The following is an 18,545-nucleotide window of genomic DNA, read 5'->3' as shown; positions in this document are numbered from 1 at the left end:
CAACACAGCTCCAAGGGGATGGTATCTTCAGGTCAAGCCTTGAAAACATGCATTGGAATGAAAAATTCCAGCTCAGAATACTTATTCCCAAGAGACAAAATGAGCACTAATGGGTATAGGAAAGGGGCATATATGGGGCTTTAGTTATATTTATCATAATTCACTATTAAAAAATACATTTGAAGCAAATACTGCACAATGGTACCATTTGACAAGCTATGTGATGAGTACACAGGCATTACATTATTCCCTATGCTCGAAATATTTCTTCATGTATGAATACTGATGGTATGTAATGAGAAAAATTGCTTAGTTACAGTAATAAAGGAGTACCTATAATCATAGCCACATATTTTTATTGTAAGGTTTTAAGAATCAATCACATTGCAAATAAATTCAGAGATAAAACATTTTGGGTTCTCAAATTAACTCAAATTAAATAGGAGACTTATATAGGACCTTTTCAGGTATGAAAGTAATTTAAATAATTTTACACTCAAGCCTTTTTTGGGGGAAGACTGAAGGAAAGAGAGAAATCAATGGCTAGCTCTAAGGAAGGTGATCTTATTTACTTTGGGAGTACAGGTGTAAGACACATGTGCTGAAATGCTCATCCAAAACTAAAGTTTAGCAGTTGCCTGAGGGAAAAAAGATATGTAAGTCAAACTCCAAAGATAACTTCTTCAAATTCTGACAATTAGCAAACTCCTAAATGGCAGATAATTTCCTATCTCAATATGAATGATCCCATCTCTTTTGTCAGCTACCAAAATGAAATCCAGAAACGTACGGTTTACATACCAAAACGTCCATCCCGGGGACATATTTGAGGGTTATCTTATAGTCTTTTGGAAGATTTGCCACCTACAGAGACCAAAAAAAAAAAAAAAAAAAAAAAAGGAAAAAATATCTGTAAGAAAATCCATACATATCAGTCATATTGTTTTTAGTGGTTTGGAGAAAAACACCTACAAACCTATTATGCTTTTAGTTACTACTGAATTTCAATATTTACATATATAGTGATTTTTCATTCTTGATTTCCCTTTGCAATCAAAGGCACTCTCCAGAAATAAAGTGATAATACAAATCTTTTTTCCTCCAAATTCAGTTATGGGTGGCTAAGGATAATCTACTGAGTTTTGGAAATATGATTTGAATTTCAATTTCCATCTGTGGTCTTGAAATTTCCCTCTAGGATTATATTCCTATTTGTCCCTCCAAAGGATCAGTAACACAGTACATTTTTCTTTTAAGTGGTTTACCAAGTGATATGTCAACGTCACCAGGGAATCTGTAGAAACGCAGTCGTGGGCCACACCAGACCTACTGAATCTTATGTAACAAGTCCTCCAGGTGACTCTGATGTACGCTCAAGTTGGAGAACTACTGTTCTACGTTGATCCTAGAAAAAAATGTCTGCAAAATTTCAAAAGATCAATGATACTTATGAGTGGCAGATGCTTTATCACTTAATTATAATTTAGAAAGATTCAGTTCTGTGATATAACTTAATCCACTCAGTGGGTGCTGAACGTTTGAGATGGCTCAAGTGTTTACCTAGCTTCTGTTAAAGGCTTTCAAAGACTATCTAACCCATTTCCACCAGTCACTGTGGCATAAGTTGAACAAGCACCTGATTTAGAACCAGGGAATTTGGAACAAATCTAAACTGTACTTTGGTTTCTCTCATCTGTAAAGTGGGGATAAAAGTACCCATGTCTGAGAGTCCATTTATGAGCTGAGATGAGTGAATGTGCCAATCAATCCATATTCTTCACTGAGAGCTATACTGGCAGCTGACTTCCAAGGCACACAGCCTGGTAACTTACAGAGTTCTAGGTTCACTTGTCTCCTTTTCTACATATAGTACCACCTCTTACATCTCACCCTTCTAGCACAGATAAAATTTCCATCTGTATCATATGGCCCGTTTATAATACGTATAAACTGAGTTAGCCCATTGAGTCTTAAAACAATATACAATATTTAAAAAGTGGTTTTGCTTTATTATATCCTCAATGGGTCTATCTTGCCTTGGTGGACTCATTTTCCCCTTTAGCCTGTCTCTAAAATCATTACTATTCCCCATAGTAAGCTGGGATGTTGTGCATGTTTGCCAGACTAGGTCATCTCTGACAAGCCTCCCAAAACACAATCCATGTGGTTTCTTCTTGGCTTTGCCGATAGCTTCTGGAATCTGAGAACAATTTGGTGAGAAAAGAATCTAGTTAAAGGCATAAGCAGTCAGAGGGGAGCCAAGGAAGTAGCTGATCCCACTGTGCATGCTACCATTCTACTTCCAATGGTACCATCTCCCACTCATCTGAGCCTCCAGCCTAACACTTACCAAATATTTATGATGTGCTGGCACTGTGCTTATCAAGGGCTTATGTTGCATGATCACATCCAAGCCTCAGAATCCCTTTCACATAGTATCTCTATTTAATGAATGAAGAACTTAAGGCTCAAAGAGGTCAAGAAACTTGACTAAGGTCACACGATTACTACGTGTTAAGTCTGGACTAGAACTCAGGTCTCTGACAGCAGAGCCTCCCTTGCCTCTTAGCTCAACTACATATTTTCATCGATCTACTCTCTGCACACTTGTCCTAGATATTTTCCACTTGTGAGGCTCACCATCAACCCTCCTCATGCCACCCCCAATAAAACAGTAAAGTCCTTGCTGCTTACTGAAAACACATCTGGGCTGCCACAGAAGGTGGCATTTTTTTATCTTTAATTTCGGGGTGACTCTCTTACTCTTTACATTTAACTTTCTTCCTCTTGGTCAAACTTCCCACCATGCTTCCCTAATATCTTTTGTCTTGTGGATCTTCATCCCCATTTTTGAAAAGCAAAAGGACCTTGTTATTTTATGTAAGCCCCAGTGGAAGACATAGCTGACCTAAAAGCTGGAATCAGAATGAGCAGCAACATTCTGTTTTGTTATGAACAAACCATGTAAATGAAAGTCATTCCAGATGGAGAAACATGGCAAGAAGCGGCAGGTGTTCTGAACACAAGCTGCTTGACAATCTAGCCGTCCTTAAGCACAATTTACATTATCAGAAAATAAATATAGAATTGACCAAACTAGTATTCAGATAACTTAGGATCTGAGTATGCGCTGAAAGTCCAGAAAAAATGTAAGCAATATGCTGGCCAATTCTGTCTTATTAGTAATCTATATGTAAAAATTGGTGCAAAGAAGTCAAAGAAACCTTACAAGAAGTTCTCTGACCAACACACTGAAATCTCCACACCTTACCACTTGGGGGGTATATAATAATAACTTCTGCATTAAACTGATTTACTGATATTTCTGGTGGAACTGAAAAGTAATACTATTTTTGGAAAATGCTTTACAATTTAAGTTTTCATACACAGTCTCTATCACGACCCCAGAGATATGTGTTATTAAGCCTATTTCACAGAAGAAAACACAGAGAGGTTAACTGGCATCCCAAGGTCACCGTCATCAGGAGTACCTATTGGAGGTAAGGATACAAATCTTGGCTTTGTGTGCTGGTCTCAGCACAGTTATCTACAGATCAGTCTCCGCATTATTACTTTCTTGGCTTGCATTGGTTTGTTTCCAATTACATTTGGAAGAGAAATTAGGAAGTCAAGTTGTATATTTTTATGGCTGCTTCATGAATTATTATATGACTTTCCAAGCATTTATAGTATGTTAAATAGCATTCAGAAAGCACAGATAACCTTGTAATAAATTCGGTTTCTCTTATGTATATTGAGCACTGTGGAAATTTGATAAGAGTAGAGGGAGCCTCTGACCTAGAACTAGGAAGATAAGCTGTTCCTTCGAGGCAGTTAGTTTGATGTAGGGCTCACAGCACAGGTCCCGGAGACACACTGCTCAGGTTGGATCCATGTCCTGCCACGTGCTAACTCAGAGATCTTGGGCAAACTACTTAATCTTCTTTAGCCTCAATTTCCACGTGTGTAAAATGGGAATCATAGAATCGAGCTAGTGGATTTATTAAGACTAAACAAGGATTACATAACTTGTTTAAAATACTCAGTGCTTGAGCATGGTGTGTGAATGAGTACGAGTGTTTATTATTAATTGCAAGGGAGTGGGACATTCTAGGTATAGGGTTATATGCAAAGACAAAGACATGGGAGACCAGGGACAGATCATTCAGGCTCTAGCAGGTAGGAGGTAAGAAATACCCTGGGAAAGCCATGATCAGTGAGGGACCTGAATGTCGGGCCAAGGAGGTCAAGAGGGAGGCAGTGAGGTTCAGCAGGACCAGTGGGACCATCTGTAAGATGAAGAGGGTGAAGTAGATAACTATGAAAAATTCCGTCTGATTTACCTTTCTCCTGGAATTCAGCAGTGGTGCTACACTGCAGGTGTTTAAGCCGGAAGGGAACATAACCGTCAGTTTAGGAAGGTGGGGGCTTCCCTGGTGGCGCAGTGGTTGAGAATCTGCCTGCTAATGCAGGGGACACGGGTTCGAGCCCTGGCCTGGGAGGATCCCACATGCCGCGGAGCAACTAGGCCCGTGAGCCACAACTACTGAGGCTGCGCATCTGGAGCCTGTGCTCCGCAACAAGAGAGGCCGCAATAGTGAGAGGCCCACGCAGCGCGATGAAGAGTGGCCCCCGCTTGCCACAACTAGGGAAAGCCCTCACACAGAAACGAAGATGCAACATAGCAAAAAATAAATTAATTAATATACTCTTACCCCCAACATCTTCTTAAAAAAAAAAAAAATTAGGAAGGTGAGTTTGGAGGGATGGATTGGAGCAAGGAGAGAATAGAGACTGGGGCCAGTTTAGAACACCACTAGGAAAGTACTGAATATGCATTAAATATTTATACAGAGACCGGAAGCTGAAAAAGCAGAGACGTGGTTTAGATTCCAGGGAAGCATACTGTTGATAGGGTAAAATGGATACATAACCAAGGCTACAGATTTTTAAAAAAACCAATCTATTCTCGTAAAATATGTTCAGGGCAAAAAATAAAATAAAATAGAACCTAACTGGTGGAAAATTTACCAAAGGTCCAATTATTCCAAAGGTCCAATGAACTTTGTGGTGTGGAGTGTGAGGATTAAGTACTGTGCCAGATCATGAAATGCATAAAACTGCAAAAACAAGTCACTTTGTGATGGGCTGACTCTACTACTAGATGGGCCCATTTGTTATCTTTTTTTGGATGTCTTAAGGACTGACCATACTCAGTGACATGAGGAGGTAAAATGTATATGAGAATGGCATGTAGAAATGCTGGAAACTCAGCCAAGAAAAAGTCTTTGCAAGCCAAACAGGCACTGGCTGCCTACCATACCCTGCAGGTATTTGGACTCAGGAGAAAAAGAACTCAAAGTCAGATCATTTAATTCCCTCTCTAGATCACTTAATCTAAAATCTTTGGATTTCATGATTCAAATAGCATTGAGGTCTCTAAGTCTCATGAAATCAGTGGCTTCTTGGACATCTTTAGTGAGACACACTTGTCTCAGTTGTTTCTCCCAAGTTCCAGATAAGAATCAAAATACAGTAGTAATAACTCATGATTCCCTTGACACTACATAAAATGTTGCACATATGTGAACCTTTCTGAGGAAAGAGTCCAGTTTTCAGAGTGTTGGGAGACCCAGAGAAGTTTAAGAATCACTGCTGTAGAGCAAAAAACCTAACCTTCTACGTTTATATTTTAAATATCCCAGTTCACTCCTGCAGCAGCTCAGTGTAATGCTGGTGGTTCAGTCTTCAGAAATAACACAGGACAAAGATTTTTGCCTTTTTAAAAAAAATTTATTTATTTATTTGGCTGCATTGGGTCTTCATTGCTCCACGCATGCTTTCTCTAGTTGTGGCGAGCAGGGGCTACTCTTCATTGCGGTGCGGGGGCTTCTCATTGCGGTGGCTTCTCTTGCTGCGGAGCATGGGCTGGAGGCACGCGGGCTTCAGTAGTTGTGGCTCACGGGCTCTAGAGCACAGGCTCAGTAGTTGTGGCGCACGGGCTTAGTTGCTCCGCAGCGTGTGGGATCTTCCCCGGGAAGTCCCAGCTTTTTGTCTTTTTATTTCTCCTTATAAGCCATCTCTTGTTAGTATTGACTAAAAATCTAACTAACCAGGTTAATTACCCTTTTTTTCCCTTTAATAACAACTCAATTAGTGATTTAGAAAATATTAACATGACAACTCAAAGACTTTTCTGGGTCATATTTTCTCAGTGAAGAATATCTAAATGAAGTTAGATGACCCTCATTCTCCTTTCAGATAGAAGAGATTAAAAACATTTTTGGTTTATTTCATAGACACACCTTATAATGTGGATTCCAATTAAGTAGTACTAATTGAACTTCTATAATATGACTGTTTCCTAATCATAAGATAAGGTGACTCCTACCTAGGTAATAAAATTCAAGAGGATAGAATGCTAATTCTTAAATTGCAGTTGATATTGACATCTTAAGTTAAAATATCATGAATTATGAACTGGGTTCTTATGCTCTAGAGATGGGCAGTTAGGGGTTCAAACCTCTATTCAGCTCCCTATTTCCAGGTGAGGATTGTCAGGTTACTAACCATCACCAGGCCTCAGCTTCCTAATCAATAAGCTGTTGGTAAAAATAATTACCTCCTAGGGCTGTGATGACTAAAAGAGAGAATCCATACAAAGTGCTTTGCATGGTACCTGGATACTCACACAATAATGATTACTTTAAAAAGTCAAGGAGCAGGAGCCTATTATTTCTAATACGCTGCTGTCCTTTCTTTGCATACTATAAGTCCTAAATTTAGCTTAAAACAGAGAAAAAAATTTTCTACTGACCACAGAAGCAGAAATTTAAATGCTAAATATTGCAAACTAATCAAAATAAACTTTAAAAACTCTCCAGCTATCAAACCATGGTTCTCCAAGGGTCAAACAAAATTATGTGAGACCTCTGCTTTTAAAGAGAAGGTATGCTTAATAAAACTCAGAGTTCACCTAGAAATGGGAAGTCTCAGAGACTCCAATCTTCCATTTTAAGGCAGTGGTAATTCTATCCAAAGAACATCGTATTTGAAGAAGAATAAAAATTCCGCATCATTCAAAACTGTCCATTCAAAGTGTGAAATTTGTTATCTAACTATATTTTTATAATCTTCTATTATTTTAAACTCTAAGAGTCATGTATTAATATAATCTACTTAAAATAAGTGCCTACTTCAAAACCCGGAAAACCACGAATTCTTGACTTTTAATTCTACTCTACTGATTTGTAGACTGAGCTTGAAAAGACAGAGTAATTTCACCTTTACAAGATGGGGCTGGGACAGCAACCTGCCTTAAACATTTTGAGGAAGACAAGTAATTACTCAATAGATAGTTAAAGATAAAAAGGTTTTTAAAAAAGCAACAAAGTCATATTCAATTAAATTCCCCCAAATGAAGGAAAAAATATCACAAATGAAAGGAAAGCAGGAAGAACAAAAGGAAAAATTAATTTGAACTATTTCAATATGTGGATTCCTCCTTATATTAACACTTAACAATCATTGAAAGCTACAGCTGAACCATCCCATAGATACAAGTTTTTAGAGTTTCATTCATCCCCTTCCCAGATACTTGACCCTTTCTTTAGGTAGGTCTGAGTTTGCCATTTAAAACAAGTCCTGCAACATTTTTTGGAAACAAAGCAAAACGTTCTGTAAATAGATGAACTATTATGCTGAGTAAACATGCCAGAAGGATTTCAAATGAAAACCATGGGGATTGCAGGCGCAGTACAAAGTGTCCAATAAGAAGTTTAAAAGAAAATGACAGTAAAGTCATAAATCGTGTGCTTCTGTGACATGAGAATCACCCCAAGCAAACAAAGTTAATGTTTGTGGGCACAGTGCAAGGTGCCACCTAAAGCAAAGGAAGAACTGGTAGAATGGGAAAAGGAATGATTTCAGCTGAAGAAATTACTATGAAAAACAAGGCCAAAGGGTACTCTCAACCCACTTTCTTTTTCTCTAATAAAAGATACCAAAGTTATGTCTGCAAAGAAACCAGATCCTCTTGTTCGATATAACCTCCTTTTGTCAAGGCATAACTGAATCTTTCCAAAAGGTACAACCTAAAAAAGTATCTCCGTGGAATAAAAGAATCTCAGAGCTAAAAAGGGTCTCCCAAGTTATCGGATTTAGCAGTTCTTATCTTTTTGGGTGTCACAGACGTCTCTGGGAAGCAGATGAAAGTTATACATGCTCTTCTTAGAAACACACATAAGGCACACGTAGGCATAACTAAGAGTTCCATTTGCAAGAATGTCAAAGTTTATGAATCCTAGATTAAGAACTAAGTATTGATCATGTTCTAGTTCCTCATTTTCAAAACCAGAAGTGGAATCCCAGAAAGGTCCAGGGACTTATTTGTCCAAGGTCACACAGCTGGGTAATAGCAGAGCTGGTATTCAAACACCCCGGTAAGCCTGACCTACTCTTGAAGATGCTTTTTTGCCCCACTGTTCTCTAGAGAGAGGCTGTGATGATCTATATCCATAAAACTCAAAAGTCACTCATGTTGCTGCTTGAATTAGTGAAATTAATGAGTTTTAGGCTAAGGATGAGAACACAGCTTCTTTTCAGACATGGAAACAACCCAATATTGTAAGTATTATGGCCTAAGCGGTCCTGCCACTTCTATGCAAATAACTATCACCTGGCATATTAGTCAGAAACATTAACATTCCTACATCTCATCTCCACAAGCTGTGATTCCGTATTTCTGAAGCAGGGCCCTGATAGCTATACTTTTAACACGTACCCTAAGAGATTGTGACTGGATGGTTCTCAAATGATATCCCACAAACGCTGATTTAAAGCAGTGGCTTGCAAACATTTTTTCATAAGCTCAATTGTTTTTTCAAGCCAAGTCTTATTTAGAAACCCAGACACATAAATAATAAAAGCAGGGAGGCAAGGTGGGCTCTTGAAGCCAGTTTGAAAACCACTGTCCTAGAAGACACAGCACAGGTAATGGGACCAGGAGCTGGGCTTCACCACTCTTGGGTCTCAGTTTTCCTCTTTCTGAAGTACTTTGTCTAGATTGTTTCTAAATTCCCTTCCGACTCCAGTATCCTATGACCCCACAAATGCCACCACTACCATTATTGACAGACAGTATTTAGCAGGCACTTGCTATGTTCCTAGCACTGTTCTATTCACTTATTTAATCTTTAAAGTTACTCTATGAGGTTAAGTACAGTTGACCCTTGAACAACATGGGTTTGAACTACATGGGTCTACTCATACCCATTTTTTTTTTTTTTTTTTAACAGTTAAGTATGGCAGTACTACATGATCCATGGTCGGTTGGATCTGCAGATGCAGAACCACAGCTAGGCAGGAAGCTTGTATAGAGAGGGCCAACTACAAGCTGTGAGAATGATGTTCCACTGTTAACCCCCGTGTTGTTCAAAGGTCAACTGTACTGTTAATCTATTACACTGATGAGGAAACTGAGGCACAGAGAGATTATGTGATAATAACTGTGGTAAAAAATTTATATATACATTCTCGTATTTAATCTACACTAAAAAATGGTAAGTAAGAACTGAGATTTAGAAACGTAGTTACTTATCTAAGGTCAAAGAGCAAGTGTGCCAGCTTCTAAAATCCATTCTTTGAACCAATAAATTAGCATAGGTTGGGTCCCACGCTATACCAGAAAATCTTTCAAATGGTATCCATTTATGTGTGGTTATTGCAGACTGAGTGATATGCACTCATATATTCATAGAGATGGGTTAGCTCCCAAACTAGATTATAAACACTCTGAGACCAGGGATTATTTTATATCTTTCAGTGTCCTACTCTATGAAATACTGGCTGGGCATTAAGTAGGTCTTTATTCAGTTAGAAGTGATCTTCTAAGTCCTTTTTTGTTACTAACTTGATTTTTTCCCCCCGATAATCCAAAGTAAACACACTAATTTCATTTAGATCAACTCTTGAAATTAAAAAGTTCCCCTCTGAGTCAGGTGCTCGAGGGTTGACAGAAAGACTTTTTTCAGTTTAATGATTTTTTACATTTGCCCTTGGGGGAAGGAATTATATTTTAGTGTTAATAAGTATCTCTTCCCAGGCACTTCTTTCTCCATGCTTCCTGCCATTTTTCACTGTATCAACTGATAGGTAACAGACTGAAAATATGCAGATGGTCAAAGACAAGAGTGGAAAATCTTGGAAGGTGCTTATAATACCTACTTATGCCACTTGAAAATATCGGTTTGACATTTCACAGGAAGTGGTGCTCATTAAGTAGCATTCCTCAAACAGTAAAAAATAATGACTATAAGTAATTTTTCTTAAATAGCATTTTAATTTTGGACATGCTCAGCGTGTGGTCAGATATACCATCACCTTCCATCTATGACTCCTTGCCCACATATTTGAAACTGGACACCTAGGACCACTTCAGACCTCCCCTGCTCATCTTAGCTCCATGGTTCAACCAGCAGCCCCATGAGAGCTGTAATTTCCCAGTTGTGGCCTACTTTAAGCCTTGTATTAATCTAACATTTATATAAATCCATACAACATAGATAAAACTACTCATAGTAAGAAATGAGATTAAATCAAGGTCACAATATTTTGGTCTCTAAACTGTGACAGAATAGACCATCTAGAGCACTGGTTCTTAAACCTCCTTCAAGGAATGTCTATAAATGTAGATGCCTTCAGACCTGCTGAATCAGTGGGGCCCAGACACCTATGATTTTCGTAAGCCCCACAGGTGATTATGATGCTGCACAGTGGTACACATCCTTACTTCATCGAACAAACATTTCATGAGTGCCTTCTATTGATACCAAATTTCGAATATAAACATTTTCTTTTTAATATAGTTTCTTGGTTCACAAACTAACATGCAGCTTGAGGGAAAGGATCATGATACATGTTTTGAAAAAAGTACTTCATCACCCCACCCCCATCCTTATACCTAGCTGGGCATATAGTAGGCAAATGTTGCATTGCTTTGGTCACCAGCTCCTCAAATAAAACATGGTGATACATCTTCAGGCACTGCACCAGAGAATTTTTTTAAACCTGGACTTTGTAAGTATCCAAAGAAATCTGCATGGGGTGTGTGTGTGTGTGTGTGTGTGTGTGTGTGTGTGTGTGTGTGTGTGTGTGTGTGTGTGTGTGTGTGTGTGTGTGTGTGTGTGTGTGTGTGTGTGTGTGTGTGTGTGTGTGTGTGTGTGTATTCTTAATTCTGCATTGAGACTAAGCCAGCAAGACTCAGATCGTAGCATTAAACTCTGTTTTGGAGTTTGGCTATGAACCCAAAATAAAACATATAAACCAGGAAATGCATATCAAAATAGGGAAGATAAATATCTCAAAAAATATACTTTTCTTTCTTTCTACATACTACATTCCTCATTTCTTTCCTATTCTCACATCACATCTGTTCCCTAGACAATATTCAAATAACTGAGGGCCATTTGGCTCTTTTGAACCAGGAACTTAGAAAACTGCTTCTCAACCTTTGTTCATCTTGAAAGCACACACTATAGCTCAAGTGAGCATGTACAATCACCGCTAGATCATGAGAGTTGGGAGGAAGGCATTTCAGATGCTGTGTTATGCTCTCCGTCTCTGTGGTTTGCATCTTAAGAGAAGCATGGCACGAAGCCGGCAGTGACCAAGGGGCACCAGTGTAAAACGGCTTTTCCTGAGGGAAGAGTTCCAATGTGATGGATGTGGGAGATGAATCTGGTCAACATTTGGCCAAAAATGACTCCAACTGTGTTTACTGAGGGAACAAACACCCACCCGCGTGTGACAGGGTCTTCAAGCTGTTGGAAAGGGGAGAAAGACCATCTCAGATCTTCTGTTAGGCTCGTTAGAGAAGAGTAGGAAGACATGTGGAAGGGAAATAAAACACTTTTAAGAGATCATGGGGAACAAGCTAGTGCTGGCGTATCAGCACACAGAGAACTCGCCAGTGTCCTTCACTGCCTGTGAAGGAGATGAAAAGACCAGCAAAGAAACAAAGCCACTTCCGTGGGGTGTAACAGGCCAACTTTACCAACGAGATGCTCCATGACCTTAAATATCTCCCTACCTGCTCTCTACAAACTCTTTAGAATAACTCAGTGACTTCTCTCCTGGTCTTCGAAAAATACTAATTTGGGGCAAGAAAAAAGGAAATATTTTTCAAAAAGTACAAGAAAAAGAGTCACAGCAATTGAAAGCATTCCTTACTTACCAATTTTGTAACGTCTTTCACATCATCAGTCACACGGTTCCTGCAGATCCCTTGAGTTTTGACGAGAGGATTAAACAGTAGCAGTTGAAGATAAATGCAAGTGATAATCCAAGTCTAAATGAAAACAGAAAAAATGCTGGTGATCATCAGTGAAAATCTGTAGTCACTAAAACTATTAACAATTAACATCTTCTGCCTTAATGTGGAAAAGGGAATCTACTTTTTTTTTTTTTTTAACGCTACTGGCTTAAATACAATTAGATGCAATTCAATGCTGAGCATTCAAACTATGCTGACCAAATTTTTAAAAAATTTTCTGTTAAAATATGGTTTGGATTTTTCATTTCAATGACAGTATTGTTAACTTTTGTCAAAAGCTTTCTACGGGCAATTCCCCAATGGCAATTAGGAATGAACTTGTAGCAACATGTGAAGGATTTATCACTTAAGGTGTTTTCTAAAAACTAGGGAATGCATAAAATTCATACCTGAAGGCACCAAAAGAAACTTTCTCTACTTTAAATGTAGACTGTTTGGCAAGTAGCAGCAAAACCCTGAGCAGTGCTTTAATCCAATAATCTAATAGTACACCCAGTTAAAGTGAGGGGGAGAGAGAGAGATTTAGATATAGGACAGAATTTAACCTAATTTGTGAGACATCAAAAGAATCGTTGTTTTGAATCACAGCTTTTCAGCCATTTAGTAAGGAAAAATATTTTCTTAGTCAATGGGAAGACATTCTTGAATCCTAGCATGAACCCACACTCACACGCCCCCCAAGACACCTCTCTTTGAAAATAACTCTTTCAAATATGTAAAATAGTTACCTTTGTGCATGGTTTATTTTTTCTTTTACACTATATTTTATGTTTTTAAAAATCTGGGCATCTATTTATTTTCTTCAGTATCTTTACAACACATAGCAGAACCTTGAATATAAAAAGCTCTTAATAAATATTTGCTGGATGAATCAGTGACCAAGGTAAAAAAAAAAAGAGTGTAATGCTTCAAATTTGATACCTGTTTATTGAGCCTGTATTATGAGACAGGGACTGAGCCAGTCACTAGAGAAACAAAGGTGATAAGACACCATTGAAATACAGATGCAGGTAAGTAAGTGACACCCACACCCTGTGATAAATGCTTTGGGAACTCAGAGGAGGAAAAAATTAATCCGTTGACCTTAAGGGAGAGAATTCGTGGCAGAAAGACAATGCCAAGAAAAGCCAGAGAGAAAATGTGATTCTGGCTGGATTTGAGGACAAAAGAAGAGTTTGCCTATATATGTCGAAAACTATTCTTTTGTCCTCAAATCCAGCCAGAGTCACTTTTTTTTTTTTTTTTTTTTTTTTTTTTTTTTTTTTGTGGTACCCGGGCCTCTCACTGTTGTGGCCTCTCCCGTTGTGGAGCACAGACTCCGGAAGCGCAGGCCCAGCGGCCATGGCTCACGGGCCTAGCCACTACCAAACGTAAGGTAGATAGCTAGTGGGAAGCAGCCACATAGCACAGGGAGATCAGCTCGGTGCTTTGTGACCACCTAGCTGGGTGGGATAGGGAGGGTGGGAGGGAGGGAGACACAAGAGGGAAGAGATATGGGAACATATGTATATGTATAACGGATTCACTTTGTTATAAAGCAGAAACTAACACACCATTGTAAAGCAATTATACTCCAATAAAGATGTTAAAAAAAAAAAGTTTGCAAGAGTTGACAAGGAAAGGACAAGTATTCCAGGAAAAATAAACAGCATGAGCAAAACATGGAGATGTGAAGGTATTTTAAAATGTGAGAGTTCTTTTAAGAGTTAACATTCATCTATGGCATCTTAAAATTAAACAAAGGCCCATCTGCACATGGCTAGAAATCTTTCCTATTTATTATGTAACCATCCATGTATTATATGGAACTGGATTATTATTTTCAATTAATATCTGCAAGCTAAATAGATATTACACTGGGACAAATTATAATTATCATTTACTAAAATTTCTAAGACTACAATGCTACCTACATAGATAATAGTGGCTTCGAAACAAAACTAAAACCCTTTTATTGTTTTACCACTGTAATCTACGTATTTTAGCAGTAATCTTGCTTAATTTTGTTTAAGGCTACTTTGAGCATGGTGGGGTCCCACTCTTCATAGCATCATCTCCCTTGGATCAAAATGAAAACTGAATTGTGTAAATGATTTGTTTGGGGGATTCTTCTTTTTGGACAACCCCAACACATAAAATATCCTCTAATATCCCTTCATGTATGTAAGTATAATTGCTTAAACTCAAGCTTTCTTTCATACTGTCATTGCTAAGACCTAACCCTCCCTTGAAATATATTTCTCCAAGATCCTCTTCCATGATATGATTTTGGAATCCTCCCTAAGGACCTCTGTAAATGGCCAATCTCACTAATAACCATATTCATATTCTAGGCTCTAAGAAATATAAAGGCATGGGGTGGGGGAGGGGGAACTGGAGGAAGGTGGTCAAAAGGTACAAACTTCCAGTCATAAGATAAATAAGTACTAGGGACATAATGTACAACATGATCAATATAATTCACACTGCTGTACGTTACATAAGAAAGTTAAGAGAGTATATCCTAAGAGTTCTCATCACAAGGAAAAACATTTCTATTTCTTTTGGATTTATATAGATTTTGAATCTATATGAGATGGCAGATGTTCTTAATATGGTAATCTTAATATGGTAGTCACTGAATGATGTATACAAGTCAAATAATTATGCTGTACACCTTAAACTTATACAGTGTATATGTCAATTATATCTCAATAAGACTAGACGAAAGAAAAGAAATATAAGGGCAGAAATTCTGTTGACTTCTCTTTGCCATGTCTTATGTCTGACACTGAAGAACTACACAAATATTTGTTCACTTATTCATTCATTCAGCAAATATTTATTAAGCACCTAGTGCTACTGTGTGCCAGGCACTGTTCTAGATGCTGGGGATATATTAGTTAAAAAAAAAAAAGAACTCCTGCCATCATAAATTTAACTTCTAGTGAGGGAAGGCAGACCATAACCAATGAACATAATAAATAACCAGATTATATAGTAGGTCAAAGGTGTGCTGTGAAAAAAGAAAAATTAGATCACACTAAAGGGGATCAGGATTATAATGCCTACTCTGCTCTACTAGCAGCATGGTCTAAGGTTCAAGGTGACAACCACACTCACGATGCATCAGAGGCTTCACGCAGCACCAAGTGTACTACTGAGCTGATATCTGATGGGGCCGCATTGGGAAGGCAATGTTTTATCAAAGATTAGATGGAGCTAAGGGAATTATCCAAGCAGATGTCTGTGGGAGAGTATTATAGACAGAGAAGCTAGTGCAAAGGCCCTAAGGTCTATTTTGTGTTGTTTTCAATTGAATCTTTCAAGATATTTTATTATAAAAGTAATATATTATCATTATCAAACATTTGGAGAAGAAAAAAAACTTAGTTGGAATGTCACTACCCTGACAACTTTTAGAAAGTATATCTTTTTTCCCCATTATTATAAAATAAATGCATACTGGTTAATTTAAGGAATCTGCTTTATTTAAGGAACAGCAAGAAGAAACCAGGGGGGCAGTGAAGATGATGATGTCAGAGAGAATGGAGAGGCCAGATCATGTAGGGTCTTGTATACCCACCTGGACTTTTGACTTTTACGGTGAATGAAAAGGGATTCATTGCAGGATTTTGAGCATAGGAGAGATACGACATATTTAAAACTTTTTTAAAGAGACTGTTTAGAAGTTTCTTACAAAACTGAACATATTCTTACCATATGATCCAGCAATCATGCTCCTTGGTTCTATCCCAAAGAGGTGAAAATGTGTGTCTATACAAAAACTTGCACACTGATTTTTATAGCAGCTTATTCAAAATTGCCAAAATTTGGAAGCAACCAGGATGTCCTTCAGCAGGTGAATAGTTAAATAAACTGTGGTATATCTGGGGAATGGACTTTTACTCAGCACTAAAAAGAAATGAGCTATGAAGCCATAAAAAGACATAGAGGGAAAAAATGCATATTACTAAGTGAAGAAGCCAATCTGAAAAGGCTATACACTGTTTTGATTCCAACTACTAAGACATTCTAGAAAAGGCAAAACTATGGAAACAGTAAAAAGATCAGTGGTTGCCAGGGGTTGGAGGGGAAGGGATGAATAGAGCACAGAGGATTTTCAGGGCAGTGAAAGTACTCTATATGATACTATAATTCTGAATACATGTAATTATACATTTGTCTAAACTCATAGAATGTTCAACACCAAGAGTAAACACTAGTGTAGACTATGGGCTCTGGGTGATTAAGATGTGTCAGGGTAGGTTCCTCAGTTGCAACAAATGCACCACCCTGGTGGGGATGTTGATAACGGAGGAGGCCATGCATGTGTGGGGGGCAGGGGGCACTGGGGAAATCTCTGTACCTTCCTCTTAATTTTGCTATGAACTGCTCTAAAAATATAAATTATTTCCAAAAAAAAAGAGATCACTTTAATTGCTGTGACTTTAGGCTAACAATAGGTAGAAACAGAGTGACCAATTTGGGGCTATTGTTATAATCCAAGCAAGAAAGGGTCGTAGCAGCGCATTGCCCAGAGGTGGTTAGATTCTGGATGCCTCCTGAAGATTGAGCCGATAGGATTTCCTGACAGTTGGAGAGTGTTTTGAGAGAGAGTCAAAGACAACTCCAAGGATTCTGGTCTGAGCAACTGGAAGGATGGTGTTGCCATCAAGTGATATGGGGAAGGCTGAGGGGTAGAGAAGATTTGGGGGGCAGATCTGGAGTTAAGTTTTGAGTGTGCTCAGTTTGAGATGTGTTTTGAGACATCCTAGTGTTGAAACTAGGTCAGGATATTTCTATCTGGATTGAGGAGGGAAGTTTGGGCTGGATATATAAATATGACAGCTTTTGATATATAAATGGAATTTTAAGCAAAAGAGTGGATGAGATGATCAAGGGAGTGAGTACAATCAGAAAAAAGAACAAAGAACTGGATCCTATGGTGCTCTAACCTTAAGAGGTCTGGCAAAAGATTTAGAACACACAAAGGAGCCTGAGAGAGGAGCCAGAGGAGGAGGAAGAACCCAAGTTAAAAAAAAAAGTAAAAAAGAAAAAGTAAAAGTACCTTAAGGAGAAGGTTAAACTATGAAACTACATCAAATACTCGCAATAGGTCAAGTAAGATGAGGACTGAGAACTGATCATTGGATTTAGCAGCATAGTCATTGGTGACATTAACAAGAGCATTTTTATTGAAGCAGTTTGGGAAAGGCCAGGCAGGAGTGGATTTAATAGAGCATGAGAGGTGAGTGATTAAAACCAGTGCATACAGAAATCTCTGGCATTCCTATACACTAATGATGAAAAATCTGAAAGTGAAATCAAGAAAACACTCCCATTTACCATTGCAACAAAAAGAATAAAATATCTAGGAATAAACCTACCTAAGGAGACAAAACACCTGTATGCAGAAAATTATAAGACACTGGGCTTCCCTGGTGGCGCAGTGGTTGAGAGTTCGCCTGCCGATGCAGGGGACACGGGTTCGTGCCCCGATCCCGGAAGATCCCACATGCCGCGGAGCGGCTGGGCCCGCGAGCCATGGCCGCGGACGCTGTGTGTCCGGAGCCTGTGCTCCGCAACGGGAGAGGCCACAGCAGTGAGAGGCCCGCGTACAGCAAAAAAAAAAAAAAAGAAAAAGAAAATTATAAGACACTGATGAAAGAAATTAAAGATGATACAAATAGATGGAGAGATATACCATGTTCTTGGATTAGAAGAATCAACATTGTGAAAATGACTCTACTACCCAAAGCAATCTACAGATTCAATGCAATCCCTATTACACTACCACTGGCATTTTTCACAGAATTAGAACAAAAAACTTCACAATTTGTATGGAAACGCAAAAGACCCCGAATAGCCAAAGCAATCTTGAGAACGAAAAACGGAGCTGGAGAAATCAGACTCCCTGACTTCAGACTATCCTACAAAGCTACAGTAATCAAGACACTATGGTGACTGGCACAAAAACAGAAAGATAGATCAATGGAACAGGATAGAAAGCCCAGAGATAAACCCACGCATATATGGTCACCTTATCTTTGATAAAGGAGGCAGGAATGTACAGTGGAGAAAGGACAGCCTCTTCAATAAGTGGTGCTGGGAAAACTGGACAGGGACATGTAAAAGTATGAGATTAGATCACTCCCTAACACCATACACAAAAATAAGCTCAAAATGGATTAAAGACCTAAATGTAAGGCCGGAAACTATCAAACTCTTAGAG

The 18,545-nt window shown here is 38.5% G+C and overlaps 1 protein-coding gene across 3 annotated transcripts in view; it reads right to left on the bottom strand.

Moving 5' to 3' along the window:
• Window positions 1-18,545, bottom strand: part of KITLG (KIT ligand) — a 90,354-nt gene that overhangs the window by 37,994 nt on the left and 33,815 nt on the right. For 2 of the 3 annotated variants that reach the window (XM_060112089.1, XM_060112090.1), the window contains exons 2-3: window positions 12,233-12,346; window positions 802-864 (exon numbers count right to left, since the gene is read on the bottom strand). In XM_060112089.1, coding sequence (XP_059968072.1) covers window positions 802-864; window positions 12,233-12,346 — 177 coding nt within the window. The remainder of the gene's footprint in view (window positions 1-801; window positions 865-12,232; window positions 12,347-18,545) is intronic. The other variant, XM_060112092.1, reaches the window with a different exon arrangement.

This window comes from Mesoplodon densirostris, chromosome 11 (assembly GCF_025265405.1).
Source record: "Mesoplodon densirostris isolate mMesDen1 chromosome 11, mMesDen1 primary haplotype, whole genome shotgun sequence".
Lineage (NCBI taxonomy): Eukaryota > Metazoa > Chordata > Mammalia > Artiodactyla > Ziphiidae > Mesoplodon > Mesoplodon densirostris.
Note: the sequence above shows the minus strand (reverse complement) of the source record. Positions and strands in the feature narration are given on the sequence as shown.